General features: G+C 39.4%; 1 protein-coding gene across 2 annotated transcripts in view; it reads left to right on the plus strand.

Moving 5' to 3' along the window:
• The window catches only part of WASHC3 (WASH complex subunit 3), a 60,814-nt gene extending 46,747 nt beyond the window's left edge, over window positions 1-14,067 (plus strand). For both annotated transcript variants that reach the window (XM_005898603.3, XM_070370253.1), the window contains exon 7: window positions 11,671-14,067. In XM_005898603.3, coding sequence (XP_005898665.1) covers window positions 11,671-11,755 — 85 coding nt within the window. In that variant the 3' untranslated portion in view covers window positions 11,756-14,067. The remainder of the gene's footprint in view (window positions 1-11,670) is intronic.
• Window positions 14,068-14,586: the final 519 nt, after the last annotated feature.

Raw genomic sequence — 14,586 nt, forward strand, 5'->3', positions numbered from 1 at the left:
AACATGGAGTTAATCACATGACTCAGCAGTTCTACTTGAGGTTTGTACTCAAGTATTCTAAACATAACATTCACACAAAAACTTGTACACAAATGTTCCACTAGCATTACTCATAACAGCCAAAAAGTAGAAATAACCTAAATATTCATCAACTGATGAATGGATAAACAAATTGGTATATCCATGCAATGGAATAATATTCAGCCATAAAAAGGAATGAAGTACTGATAAATGCTACAACATGGAAGAACCTTGAAAACATTTTATTAAGTGAAAGAATCCTGACAAAAAGGTTAAATAGCCTTGATCCTATTTATATGAAATGTCCTGAATAGACAAATCCATAGACACAGAAAAGTAGATTCATGGTCATCAGAGGATGAGAGTGAAAGGAAATAGAATGTGTCTGCTAATGAGTTTTAGGTTTCTTTTTGGAGTAATTAAAATATTCTAGAATTAGATAGCAGTAATGGTTGTACAACCTTGTGAATATACTAAAAAAAACTCTAATTTGTACAATTTTAAATGGTGAATTTTATGGTATGTGAATTATATCTCAATTAAAAAAATAAATGACTTCTTAAGTGTCCATCAGCAGATGAATGGTTATATATATATAGAGAGAGAGAGAGGTATATATATCCAATAGAATATTATTCAACCATACAAAAGAATGAAGTTTTGCCATTTGGATGGACTTGGAGGGTATTATGCTAAGTGAAGCAAGTCAGGCAGAGAAAGGCAAATACTGTATGACAGCACTTATACGTGTGGAATCTGAAAAAAATCAACAAACTAGTGAGTATAACAAAAAAGATGCAAACTCACAGATATAGAGAGCAAACTAGTGGTTACCAGTTGGGGAAGAGAGGTGGGGAGGGGCAATATCGAGAGGGGATTAAAAGGTTCAAACTTATGTATAATATAAGTAAGTTACAAGGATATATTGTACAGCACAGAGTATATAGCCAATATTTTATAATGACTATAAATAGAATATTACCTTTAAAAATTATGAATCACTGCATTGTACACCTGTGACTTATATAATTACGTACACCAACCATACTTAAATTTTTTAAAAAATGACTTCTTAAAATTCCTAAACTTAGTTGTGTAATTTCACTGAAAGCTGACATTTCATATAACTTCTCTCCACTCTCCACCTGTTGTCCCTACCAAATGACCTAATCTCATCTACTGTTTTACCCCAGTTACTTTCCTACACCCTAGCTACCAAAAGATTTATAGGTCCCAAATGCACTGTGCTGCACCATCCCTGTTTTTTTCTTTATTCAGAATGCTCTCATCCCCACGTATTCCCACATTTTCTGTTCCTGACAAATTCATGCCTATCCCAACATCCTTCACAAGTGTATTGACCTTTCTTGAGTTTTCTGTGACTAACGCTAGTAGAATGAATTACCTTTTCCTTTCAAACAAGTGTAGTTAGTACAACTATATTTTGTGTATCACACTGTATAAGAATAGTTTATTTATTTCTGTCTCCCCCACTAAATTATCAACTTCAGAGCAGCAACTACTTACTATTTGTTTCTGTACCTGCAGCACCTAAAAACTTTCTTGACCAAGTAGTAGGTACATGGTAACAATGAGAATTATAATCATAATAATAGATAGCCATTATTTAATATACCTACTATGTGCCACATGACAAATCTTGACAGCGTATTAAAAAGCAGAGACATCACTCTGCTGACAAAGGTCAGTATAGTCAAAGCTATGGTTTTTGCAGTAGTCATGTACAGGTGTGAGAGTTGAACAATAAAAAAGGCTGAGCACTGAAGAATTAATGCTTTTGAACTGTGGTGTTGGAGAAGACTCTTGAGAGTCCCTTGGACTGCACGGAGATCAAACCAGTCAATCCTAAAGGGAATCAGTCCTGAATATTCATTGGAAGGACTGATGCTGAAGCTGAAGCTCCAATACTTCAGCCACCTGATGCAAAGAGCCGATTCATTGGAAAAGACTCTGATGCTGAGAAAGACTGAAGGCAAGAGGAGAAGAGGACAAGATGGTTGGATGGCATCACCCACTCAATAGACATGAGTTTGAGCAAATTCTGGGAGATGTTGAAGGACAGGGAAGCCTAGCATGCTACAGTTCATGGAATCACAGAGAGTCGGGGCACCACCGAGTGACTGAACAACAACAATGTGCCACGTATTGTTCAGTGTATTTTGCAGTTAGTAATTCATCCTAATATTCACAACAATCCAGTTAGTCAGTTGGGTACACAGTCTAGTTAAATAGCTTCCCCAAAGTTGCTCAGAAACTACATAGCAAGGCTAAGATTTTAACCCAGTATTTATACCCACTACTAATAGAGTTCTTGCTTCTGTGGAGAATAATGAAGACTGTTCCCATGTTAGCATTTTAGGCAGTGGAGCATCAGTCAAAACCACTAAATACTGTACTTAGCTCTAACACTTTATTATACTGAGTACATGTGACTTCCTCGTGGGCATAATCTAAAATTTTTTTTAATTTATTTATTTTAATTGGAGGCTAATTACTTTACAATATTGTAGTGGTTTTGCCATACATTGACATGAATCACCCATGGGTGTACATGTGTTCCCCATCCTGAACCCCCTTCCCACCTCCCTCCCCATCCGATCCCTCAGGGTCATCCCAGTGCACTAGCCCAGAGCACCCTGTCTCATGCATCAAACCTGGACTGGTAATCTGTTCCACATATAATAATATACATGTTTCAGTGCTGTTCTCTCAAATCATCCCACCCTCGCCGTCTCCCACAGAATCCAAAAGACTGTTCTATACAACTGTGTCTCCTTTGCTGTCTCGCATATAGGGTCATCGTTATCTTTATAAATTCCATATATATGCATATTAGTATACTGTATTGGTGTTTTTCTTTCTGACTTACTTCACTCTGTATAATAGGCTCCAGTTTCATCCACCTCATTAGAACTGATTCAAATGTATTCTTTTTAATGGCTGAGTAATATTCCATTGTGTTTATGTACCACAACTTTCTTAACCATTTGTCTGCTGATGGACACCTAGGTTACTTCCATGTCCTGGCTATTATAAACAGTGCTGCGATGAACATTGAAGTACACATGTCTCTTTCAATTCTTGTTTCCTCGGTGTGTATGCCCAGTAGTGGGATTGCTGGGTCATAAGGCAGTTCTAGTTCCAGTTTTTTAAGGAATCTCCACACTGTTCTCCATAGTGGCCGTACTAGTTTGCATTCCCACCAACTGTGTAACAGGGTTCCCTTTTCTCCACACCCTCTCCAGCATTTGTTGCTTGTAGACTTTTGGATACCAGCCATTCTGACCAGTGTGAGTGAGATGGTACCTCATTGTGGTTTTGATTTGCATTTCTCTGATAATAAGTGATGTTGAGCATCTTTTCATGTTTGTTAACCATCTCTATGTCTTCTTTAGAGAAATGTCTGTTTGGTTCATTTGCCCATTTTTTGATTGGGTCGTTTATTTTTCTGGAATTGAGCTGCAGGAGCTGCTTATATATTTTTGAGATTACTTTTTGTCAGTTGCTTCGTTTGCTATTATTTTCTCCAATTCTGAAGGCTGTCTTTTCACCTTGCTTATAGTTTCCTTCGTTGTGCAAAAGCTTTTAAGTTTAATTAGGTCCCATTTGTTTAATTTTGCTTTTATTTCCATTACTCTGGGAAGTGGGTCATAGAGAATCCTGCTGTGATTTATGTCGCAGAGTGTCTTGCCTATGTTTTCCTCAAGGAGTTTTATAGTTTCTGGTCTTATGTTTAGATCTTTAATCCATTTTGAGTTTATTTTTGTGTATGGTGTTAGAAAGTGTTCTCATTTCATTCTTTTACAAGTGGTTGACCAGTTTTCCCAGCACCACTTGTTCAAGAGATTGTCTTTTCTCCATTATATATTCTTGGCCGCCTCTGTCAAATATAAGGTGTCCATAGGTGCGTGGATTTATCTCTGGGCTTTCTATTTTGTTCCATTAATCTATATTTCTGTCTTTGTGCCAGTACCATAGTGTTGATTCCTCTAGGTCCATATTTTCATACAAATTGTGAAATTATTTGTTCTGGTTCTGTGGGGAAAAACTGTTGGTAGCTTGATAGGGATTGCATTGAATCTATAGATTCCTTTGGGTAGTATACTCATTTTCACTATATTGATTCTTCCAACCCATGAACATGGTATATTTCTCCATCTATTTGTGTCCTCTTTGACTTCTTTCATCAGTGTTTTATAGTTTTCTATATATAGGTCTTTTGTTTCTTTAGGTAGATATATTCCCAAGTATTTTATTCTTTTTGTTGCAATGGTGAATGGAATTGTTTCCTTAGTTTCTCTGTTTTCTCATTGTTAGTGTATAGGAATGCAAGGGATTTGTGTGTGTTAATTTTATATCCTGCAACTTTACTGTATTCATTGATTAGCTCTAGTAATTTTCTGGTAGAGTCTTGAGGGTTTTCTATGTAGAGGATCATGTCATCTGCAAATAGTGAGAGTTTTACTTCTTCTTTTCCAATCTGGATTCCTTTTATTTCTGTTTCTTCTCTGATTGCTATGGCTAAAACTTCCAAAACTATGTTGAATAGTAGTGGTAAGAGTGGACACCCTTGTCTTGTTCCTGACTTTAGAGGAAATGCTTTGAATTTTTCACCATTGAGGATAATGTTTATTGTGGGTTTGCATATATAGCTCTTATTGTGTTGAGGGATGGCATCACCAACTCGATGGACATGAGTTTGGGTAAACTCCGGGAGTTGGTGATGGACAGGGAGGCCTGGCATGCTGTGATCATGGGGTCGCAAAGAGTCGGACACGAGTGAGCGATCGAATTGAACTGAACTGAAATGATGTTCCTTCTATTCCTGCTTTCTGGAGGGTTTTTATCATAAATGGATGTTAAATTTTGTCAAAGGCTTTCTCTGCATCTATTGAGATAATCATATGGTTTTTATCTTTCAATTTGTTGATGTGGTGTTTTACATTGATTTGCGGATATTAAAGAATCCTTGCCTTCCTGGGATCAAGCCCACTTGGGCATGATGTATGATCTTTTTAATATGTTGTTGGATTCTGTTTGCTAGGATTTTGTTAAGGATTTTTGCATCTATGTTTATCAGTGATGTTGGCCTGTAGTTTTCTTTTTTTGTGGCATCTTTTTCTGATTTTGGTATTAGGGTGATGGTGGACTCATGGAGTGAGTTTGGAAGTTTACCTTCCTCTGCAATTTTCTGGAAGAGTGTGAGTAGGATAGGTGTTAGCTCTTTTCTAAATTTTTGGTAGAATTCAGCTGTGAAGCTGTCTGGTCCTGGGCTTTTGTTTGCTGGAAGATGTCTGATTACAGTTTCAATTTCTGTGCTTATGATGCGTCTGTTAAGATTTTCTATTTCTTCCTGGTTCAGTTTTGGAAAGTTATACTTTTCTAAGAATGTGTCCATTTCTTCCAAGTTGTCCATTTTATTGGCATATAGTTGCTGATAGTAGTTTCTTATGATCCTTTGTCTTTCATTGTTGTCTGTTGTGATCTCTCCATTTTCATTTCTAATTTTGTTGATCTGATTCTACTCCCTTTATTCTTGATGAGTCTGGCTAATGGTTTGTCTATTTTATTTATCTTCTCAAAGAACCAGCTTTTGGCTTTGGTGATTTTTGCTATGGTCTCTTTTGCTTCTTTTGCATTTATTTCTGCCCTAATTTTTATGATTTCTTTCCCTCTACTAACCCTGGGGTTCTTCATTTCTTCCCTTTCTAGTTGCTTTAGGTTTAGAGTTAGGTTATTTATTTGACTTTTTTCTTATTTCCTGAGGTAAGCTTGTATTGCTATGAACCTTCCCCTTAGCACTGCTTTTACTGAGTCCCATAGGTTTTGGGTTATTGTGTTTTCAATTTCATTCATTTCTATACAGATTTTGATTTCTTTTTTTATTTCTTCTGTGATTTGTTGGTTATTCAGAAGCATATTGGATAGCCTCCATGTGTTGGAATTTTTAACAGTTTTTTCTCTGTACTTGACATCTAATCTTCTGCACTGTGATCAGATAAGATGCTTGGAATGATTTCAGTTTTTTTCAGTTTACCAAGGCTAGATTTATGGCCCAGGATGTGATCTGTTCTGGAGAAGGTTCCGTGTGCACTTGAGAAAAAGGTGAAATTCATTGTTTTGGGGTGAAATGTCTTATAGATATTAGGTCTAACTGGTCTACTGTATCATTTAAAGTTTGTGTTCCCTTGCTAATTTTGTTTAGTTGATCTATCCATAGATGTGAGTGGGGTATTAAAGTCTCCCACTATTACTGTGTTACTGTTAATTTCCCCTTTCATACTTGTTAGCGTTTGCCTTACATATTGTGGTGCTCCTATGTTGGGTGCATATATATTTATAATTGTTATATCTTGTTCTTGGATTGATCCTTTGATCATTATGTAGGGTCCTTCTTTGTCTTCTTTCACAGAGTTTACTTCAAAGTCTATTTTATCTGATATGAGTATTGCTACTCCTGCTTTCTTTTGGTCTCCATTTGCATGAATATCTTTTTCCAGCCCTTCACTTTCAGTCTGTATGTGTCCCTTGTTTTGAGGTGGATCTCTTGTAGACAGCATATATAGGGGTCTTGTTTTTGTATCCATCAGCCAGTCTTTGTCTTTTGGTTGGGGCATTCAACCCATTTACATTTAAGGTAATTATTGATAAGTATGATCCCGTTGCCATTTACTTTATTGTTTGGGGCTTGAGTTTATACACCCTTTTTGTGTTTCCTGTCTAGAGAAGATCCTTTAGCATTTGTTGGAGAGCTGGTTTGGTGGTGCTGAATTCTCTCAGCTTTTGCTTGTCTGTAAAGCTTTTGGTTTCTCCTTCATATTTGAGTGAGATCCTTGCTGGGTACATCAATCTGGCCTGTAGGTTTTTCACTTTCATCACTTTAAGTATATCCTGCCATTCCCTCCTGGCCTGAAGAGTTTCTGTTGAAAGATTAGCTGTTATCCTTATGGCAATCCCTTTGTGTGTTATTTATTGTTTTTCCCTTGCTGCTTTTATTATTTGTTCTTTGTGTTTGATCTTTGTTAATTTGATTAATATGTGTCTTGGGGTGATTCGCCTTGGGTTTATCCTGTTTGGGACTCTCTGGGTTTCTTGGACTTGGGTGGCTATTTCCTTCCCCATTGTAGGGAAGTTTTCAACTACTATCTCAAGTATTTTCTCGTGGTCTTTCTTTTTGTCTTCTTCTTCTGGGACTCCTATGATTCAAATGTTGGGGCGTTTGACATTGTCCCAGAGGTCTCTGAGGTTGTTTCATTTCTTTTAATTCTTTTTTCTTTTTTCTTCTCTGCTTCATTTATTTCCACCATTGTATCTTCCACCTCACTTAACCTATCTTCTGCCTCAATTATTCTACTGTTGGTTCCCTCCAGAGTGTTTTTGATCTCATTTATTGCATTATTCATTATTGATTGACTCATTTTTATTTCTTCTAGGTCCTTGTTAAACATTTCTTGCATCTTCTCAATCCTTGTCTCCAGGCTATTTATCTGTAACTCCATTTTGTTTTCAAGATTTTGGATCATTTTACTATCATTATTCTGAATTCTTTTTCAGGTAGACTCCCTATCTCCTCCTCTTTTGTTTGATTCAGCGGGCATTTATCATGTTCCTTTACCTGCTGAGTATTTCTCTGCCTTTTCATCTTGTTTAGATTGCTGTGTTTGGGGTGGTCTTTCTGTATTCTCACAGTTCGTGGTTCTTGTTTATCGTGGAGGTTTCTCCCTGTGTGTGGGGTTGGACGAGTGGCTTGTCAAGGTTTCCTGGTTAGGGAAGCTTGTATCGGTGTTCTGGTGGGTGGAGCTGGATTTCTTCTCTCTGGAGTGCAATGAAGTGTCCAGTAGTGAGTTTTGAGATGTCTTGCGTTTGGTGTGGCCTTCGGCAGCCTGTATATTAAAGCTCAGGGCTATGTTCCTGTGTTGCTGGAGAATTTGCGTGGTATGTCTTGTTGCTCTGGAACTTGTTGGTTCTTGGGTGCAGCTTGGTTTCAGTGTAGGTATGGAGGCTTTTGGATGAGCTCTTATCTATCAATGTTCCATGGAGTCAGGAGTTCTCTGGTATTCTTAGGTTTTGGGTTTAAGCTCCTGCCTCTTGTTTTCAGTCTTATTCTTATAGTAGCCTCAAGACTTCTCCATTCATAAGCACTGTTGATAAAACATCTAGGTTAATGTAGAAAAGATTCTCCACAGTGAGGGACACCCAGAAAGGTTCACTGAGTTACGTGGAGAAGAGAAGAGGGAGGAGGAAGATAAAGGTGACCAGGAGGAGGAGAGGGGAATCAAAGGGGAGAGAGCAATCTAGCCAGTAATCAAATCCTTATGTGCTCTCCACCGCCTGGAACACCCAGAGAGGTTTACGGAGTTATATAGAGAAGAGGAGGAAGGAGATAGAGATGAACAGGATGAGAAGAGAGGGGGTCAAAAGGAGAGAGAGAGACCTAGCCAGTAATCAGTTCCCTAAGTGTTCTCCACAGCCCGCAATACCCAAAGAAATTCACAGAGTTAAGTGAGAAGAGAAGGGGAGAGGGAGGAGATAGAGGTGACCTAGGGGATAAAAAGAGTCAAAAGGGGGAGAGGGCAATCAAGCCAGTAATCACACTCCTAAGTAAAAATGGGTACTGAAGATTGGATTCTTAATGGTACAAAATTGATGATAAATACCGAAAAGCAAAAATTAAAAATGTAGAGTAGAGGTTAGACTCTCAAAAATACAATATTAAAAAAACAAAATCACAAAAATTGTATTAAAAAAATAGATGAAATTTGCTTTAAAAATAGGGTCTTTTTTTCTTGCAAGGTAATAGTAGGTTGTAAAAATGAAAATTAACGGAGTAATAAAGGACTTAAAATTTTTTTAATTAAAAAAATGATAATAGAAAAATATAGGAATTTCTCTGGAGCTGTTGCGGGCAGTGTGGGGTCAGTTCAGTTTCAGATAGTTCCTTGTTCCAACTTATACTTCTCAAGGTCTATAAGTCCCTTCCAATGTAGTCAGTGCTAACTACAGGATTTTAATCTGTTGCACCTGTCACTTCCAAAGAGGTTCCCTCTGTTTATTTTGGCTTCTTCTGTTTGCAAGTCTCCGGTGTCTAATTTCCACCCTGACACAAGGGGGCGGTGGTGATCACTTATTTAGGCTCATTTGTTCAGTCATGCTGTGGGGAGGGAGGAACACTGCAAACAAATATCACTGGCGTGTGTGGGGAGTGCTCGCATTGTCAGGGCCACACTGGGTTTGCCCCTGCTCATGGCGTGTGTGCTTTCCCAGTCTACACTGCTCAGGCTCCAGGTTGCTCTAAAGTGGGCCCTGGGTTGCATGCACTTCCCAGGTCTAAGCCGCTCAGGTTCAGGTTCTCCTGTATTCCACAAAGGCGCAGACTCGGTTGGGCCTGCGTTTTGTGCCTTTCCTAGGTCCGAGCAGCTCAGGCGACCAGGTGCTTGGCGAGCGCACTCTCCCCAGGTAAGGTGGGGCATCTTATCACCTCCCCTGTCCCAGCCTCTGGGTTTCCTGGATGCACAGCGGGAGCACCGTCACGAGTGCTGTGTGTCTCCTCTGGGGAACTGATTTCTGGCTGCAATCTTCCTGGCGGATGTCAGTCGTCCAGGATTCCAGGAAGACTTGGTTAGCAACTGGGAGCCTGCTCACAGTTTGGTATAGGATGCTGTCTCTGGGGCGGAGATTGCCCCTTTCTGGTTCTGGCTATTGCCCGCCTGCCTCCCTGCCTCCAGAACAAAATGGGCCAGTCCAAAGCCGGCTAGCTCTCCTGTGGTATTAGCTCAGTCCTTTGTTCTGTGAGCAGGCTGGCAGTGCTTTAGGTTAGAGCTTTTCACGGGAAAGTTCTCTCTCTCCCTCTCTCTCTCCTCTCTCTCCTCTCTTCTCTCTTCTCTCTTCTCTCTCTGGCTATCACACTGTTTGCATTGCTGTCTCATGTTAGCTCCCTCAGATTGCCCTCAGGGCATTCGGGCTCAGTCCCTACCCTAAACAGTGCAGCCCGTGCCTCCCGTTCAGCCCCGCCTTGCTGGTGGTAGATACGAGTATCTGGGCTACTTCTCTGCTGGGAGTTGCGGTTAGGCACGTAATCTGTGGGTTTTATTTATTTATTTTTCCTCCCAGTTATGTTGCCCTCTGAGATTCCAAAATTCCCCACAGACCCGCCAGTGAGAGGGTTTCCTGATGTTTGGAAACTTCTCTTTTAGGACTCCCTCCCCGGAATGGGTTTCCATCCCTCACTCTTTGTCTCTCTTTTTATCTTTTATATTTTGTCCTACCTCCTTTCAAAGACAATGGGCTGCCTTTCTGGCTGCCTGGTGTCCTCTGCCAATGTTCAGAAGTTGTTTTGTGGAATTTGCTCAGCATTCAACTTATCTTTCAATGAATTTGTGGGGGAGAAAGTGGTCTCCCTGTCCTATTCCTCGACCATCTTAGGACCACCCCCCCCCATAATCTAAAATTGTACAGTAGAGCAAAGGGGTTTATGTTTGACCCATTGCTAGGGAGCAATGCCAGCATTTCTTCTGTTTCATAGCACGACAGACATGGTATTAAAAACTAAGTCAGAATTCAGCCATAATTCATAATAACTAATAACATAATTCATAATAACAAGTAAGTAGGAGACTATACATTTTATTTTAGCAATAATTATTATATTTGTGGCAAAGAAGAGTTTTGTTTGTTGGTATCTTAAATCTTATTAAGAATTAAGGAGCCTGAGAGAAAAATAAGTTTTGTAGCTTTTAATTACTAAAACAGAGCAGCTGTATTAGTCTTCCTTTCCCTCTTAGTTTCCCCCAGGTATACTTTGCTTAATTTGCTTTTTTGGTTAGAGTGAATGGGTGCTGAGTGATTGTGCTGCCACATTGATTAAAATGATTTATTAACAAACACTATGAAACCTATCAATTTGACTGTTTTAATGACACCAATAAATTTCCTGTGGTTTTTTTTATAGCACATCTATACAAAGCTGGAGTTTAACCATTCTCACATCATCTTCTGCCTAGGGAATCTTCAAGACATTATTTTTATGAACTAATTCTTCTTATGTTTATCTGATGATAAAGCATATAAGTGAAAACACTCAGCAGATATTAAGAACCACCTTTGAACAGTCACTCTCCTCCCCCACAAGATTTCTGTATGGCCTGTTTTTCTTACTGGCCATTCTTGAAATCTCTTCCATTTTTAAATTACTCCCTTCAGCTTTCCTGAACATGAAAGTTTTCTTTTTTTCCCACTTCTAGCTTTCCTCTCTCTGTACCTTACAGACACTTGGAGGCTGCAAGGATTTAGCACTGGTCATGCCAGCCTCTCCAGATCACATCTCTGTCTGTCATTGGGTCTCCGTGGTAATGAGAAGCAGAAAGTGCTGAAGTAGCACACTGTGTAAGGACTGGCAGGAGGAAGTGGTGCCATGGCCTGTATAGGAATAGCACTGAATCCCCATGGTACTGGAGAAGCCTGTGAGAAGCATGCTGTGGTAGAGAGCAGGAGGCTCTCAGTTAAGTATGCAGACTTGGCAGATTTATTAGCAGCAATATTCTAGGATGAACCTAATTTACAGTAAGTGATTTTTTTTTCAACTAGAAAAACCATTAAATTTCTTTTTTTTTTTTTTTCCTTCTCTTTCAGGAGGCCAGATGCTCCAGTGCCTGATGGTGAAGGTGAAAAAAACACAGAAGAAAGTTCAGATAGTGAATCTTCTTTTAGTGACTAAGCTTAATTTTCATAACAATTACATGTACATGTGTTAGTGCACCTTTATATTCTATAAGAGAGCCTGAACTGTAATTCTTAGTTATTAAAACATCAAGTGGCTACAGATCTGCCACCAAGCTTCCTCTGTGTTAAAAAATAAATAAAGCATTTATAATAAGTTGGCAGTATGTCTTGTTACCAAAATAAAGGTCCCTGCTGAGAAATAGAATAGCCTAAATAAAGTACCAAGATGGAGTATTTCAGAGATGCAAGGAGCATGTAGAATGAAGTCAGTGTGAGGTTAGTGATCAAAAATAGACTCAATGCAGAAAAAAAAAAAAGTGAATTTGGCAAAGTGAATGATTCAATTTTTGTGAATACTTTAGCATGAAAAGTATTATGTACACTTGTATCATAAGAGTTGTTAAATTTCTGACAGAAAGTAATACTGGATTGAAATTTTTTGTGACAACTGGAAGCTTATATATCACGTTTATTGTGGGTCTGGAACTTACTGGTAGTATTTATTAGCATGTAAAGCTTTTCACAGCTTGTGCATTAGTTAGATATACCATCAAATTCAGATATTTGTCATCAGACAGAGATTAAATTGTACGTAGGTTCAATGTGGTTCAGAGTGAGCTGATGGCAGAAGCTGACAAAACGATGTGATGTGGGACAAAAGAAGTGTTTCCTGCTGTCTACCCCTTGCCTATTCAGAATTGAGTCCCATGTTAAGTCTACCCATCACCATATCTTCAAAGTGATGACGAGTCACAGTCTGTTGAAGACTACCCAGGAGGATTAGTGAGACAAGCTATTGCTCCTGTTGCTACAACTGAACCAAAGACCAAAACTCATATTCATCATCCTCTTCCTGCACTACCAATTTGAGACTTTGCTTGCTCTCTTCCAGAAACTTTGCTTGCTCTCTTCCAGAAATTCAGCAGGTCTAGTTTAGCTGCCTGGTAGAGTGACCCAGACCTTCATCCTTTCAGAGATCTAGGGCCTTGGTTACTGTGCCCCTTTTCAGCTACAGTTACCACATTTGTCTGTTTGCTGTTCACACCAGGCATGGAAGCATCAGGAATCAGGCAAATCACTGAATTGCATGAGTTCCAGATACATTTTCCTTGTTTCATTTTGTAGTTGTAATTTTAGCTCCTTGTTAACCAACACATTAACTCCCCGTTTTTTTTTGCTTGTTGCCCCAGAGACATGAGCAGTCCAGCAGGATCAGTTGGCAGCAGTTCTGTTTAAATCTTACTGTGCTTCTTGATAGAAATGTGCTAGCTTTTTCCTGTTCCCCTGAAATAACCTCCAATCCCGTGGTAAGGTGACCACCTTACCACCTTATCAAGGTGACCACCTTGGTGACCTCCAAGATGGTAAGGGTGGGAAGCACCATTATGCTAGTAGGTCTCTGAGAATGCTGGAGGGCCAGTCCTCTTTCTATCCCCTTGGCTCTTAGCTGCATGAATCCTAGCAGTTGGGGATGTGGAATCACATACTGGCTTTTGGAACAGTGCATGTATCCCATCCTGAAAAACAGCACCCCAACCCTGCACGCTGTCGTCTCCAAGCTGGTATCTAAGCAGCTGGTGTCTAAGTAATAGTTCATTTTGTGGTTCCTTTTTGACTGCTTCTAGATAATGCTGCGTATGTTAGGATCATGGATCCAGTAATTCATGGTGCTCTTCATTTGCCGCAAAATAGTTCTTGATCAGAGGTGAGGTAATGCAAGATACCATGTTGGTAGTAGGCATTCTGTAGACTATCAGTAATGATGACAGAGGGACTGATGATAGGGAAAACAAGAACACAAATTAATTACAATGGGAGAGAGTTGCTTCCTCCTCCAAGATGGAAGAAAATTAATGCAAATAACTTGCTCCCAAGTGACTAATTTATCTTCTGGAGTGTTACAAAATCACTGGTCTCTACTGCTGACAGATCGTGTATTCAATAGTGACATAACTATATTAGCCTTAGAAAAAGCCCAAGTTGTTGCATTCATGCATAACCTCTGTCTCTGCCATCACACTTACTTCACTTATGGGTTTGTTGTGCAAGCCTCAAGTGGTCAAGGGCAAGGCTGGCTGAAATCTACTGAAAGGGTCATCCTGTCCACCTTATCTTTGCCTCCTCAGCTGAATACTCTTTTGTTGACATTCCATGATACAAAAATCTACACACTTCCCTGTAAAAAAAAAAAAATGTTATAGGAAAATTTATATTTATCCTTAACTCAGGCCACATCTTTCTCCATCACTATGAATGACCCAAGTATGCTATCTGAAGCTGTGTCTGTCAGGAAGATTTTTTCCCAGTCACTAATCCTTCTAGCCACCTCTGAGAGAGGCTAAGTGTGAAAACCAGCCATTTTTGGCACACACCAAATATCAAACTGGTCCACCCAGGAACAAGGCCCACATTTTCCTTCTCTGCCATCTGGTATTTAACACCTCAGCAGTAGCCTTACTTCTTCACTTCTCCCTGTCTCCATGCCCTTTCTCATAAAATTCCATTGCTTTTGCTTTCTGGGTGGAACATTCTGCCTCACTTGAGACTTTGAACTTAGACATGTGATTTTCTTTGAGTCAATAGAATGTTAATAAATCTGATCCAAGCAAAAACTTGAAAAATACTTGAATGATTGGTCTGCCTTCTCTCATGCTTCTGCGACTGATATGGAAACATGACGGATAGTCTGATGAAGAAAGAGATGCGTGGAGCAGAACTAAGTCGTTCTAGTGACTTAGCAGCTAATCCTAGGATGTGAGAAAGCCCAGTCAAGATCAGAAAACCTCCCTAGCCAATTCTCACCTGGCCCTTGACACCTCAATAATG

Source organism: Bos mutus, chromosome 5 (genome assembly GCF_027580195.1).
Source record: "Bos mutus isolate GX-2022 chromosome 5, NWIPB_WYAK_1.1, whole genome shotgun sequence".
Taxonomy (NCBI): Eukaryota; Metazoa; Chordata; class Mammalia; order Artiodactyla; family Bovidae; genus Bos; species Bos mutus.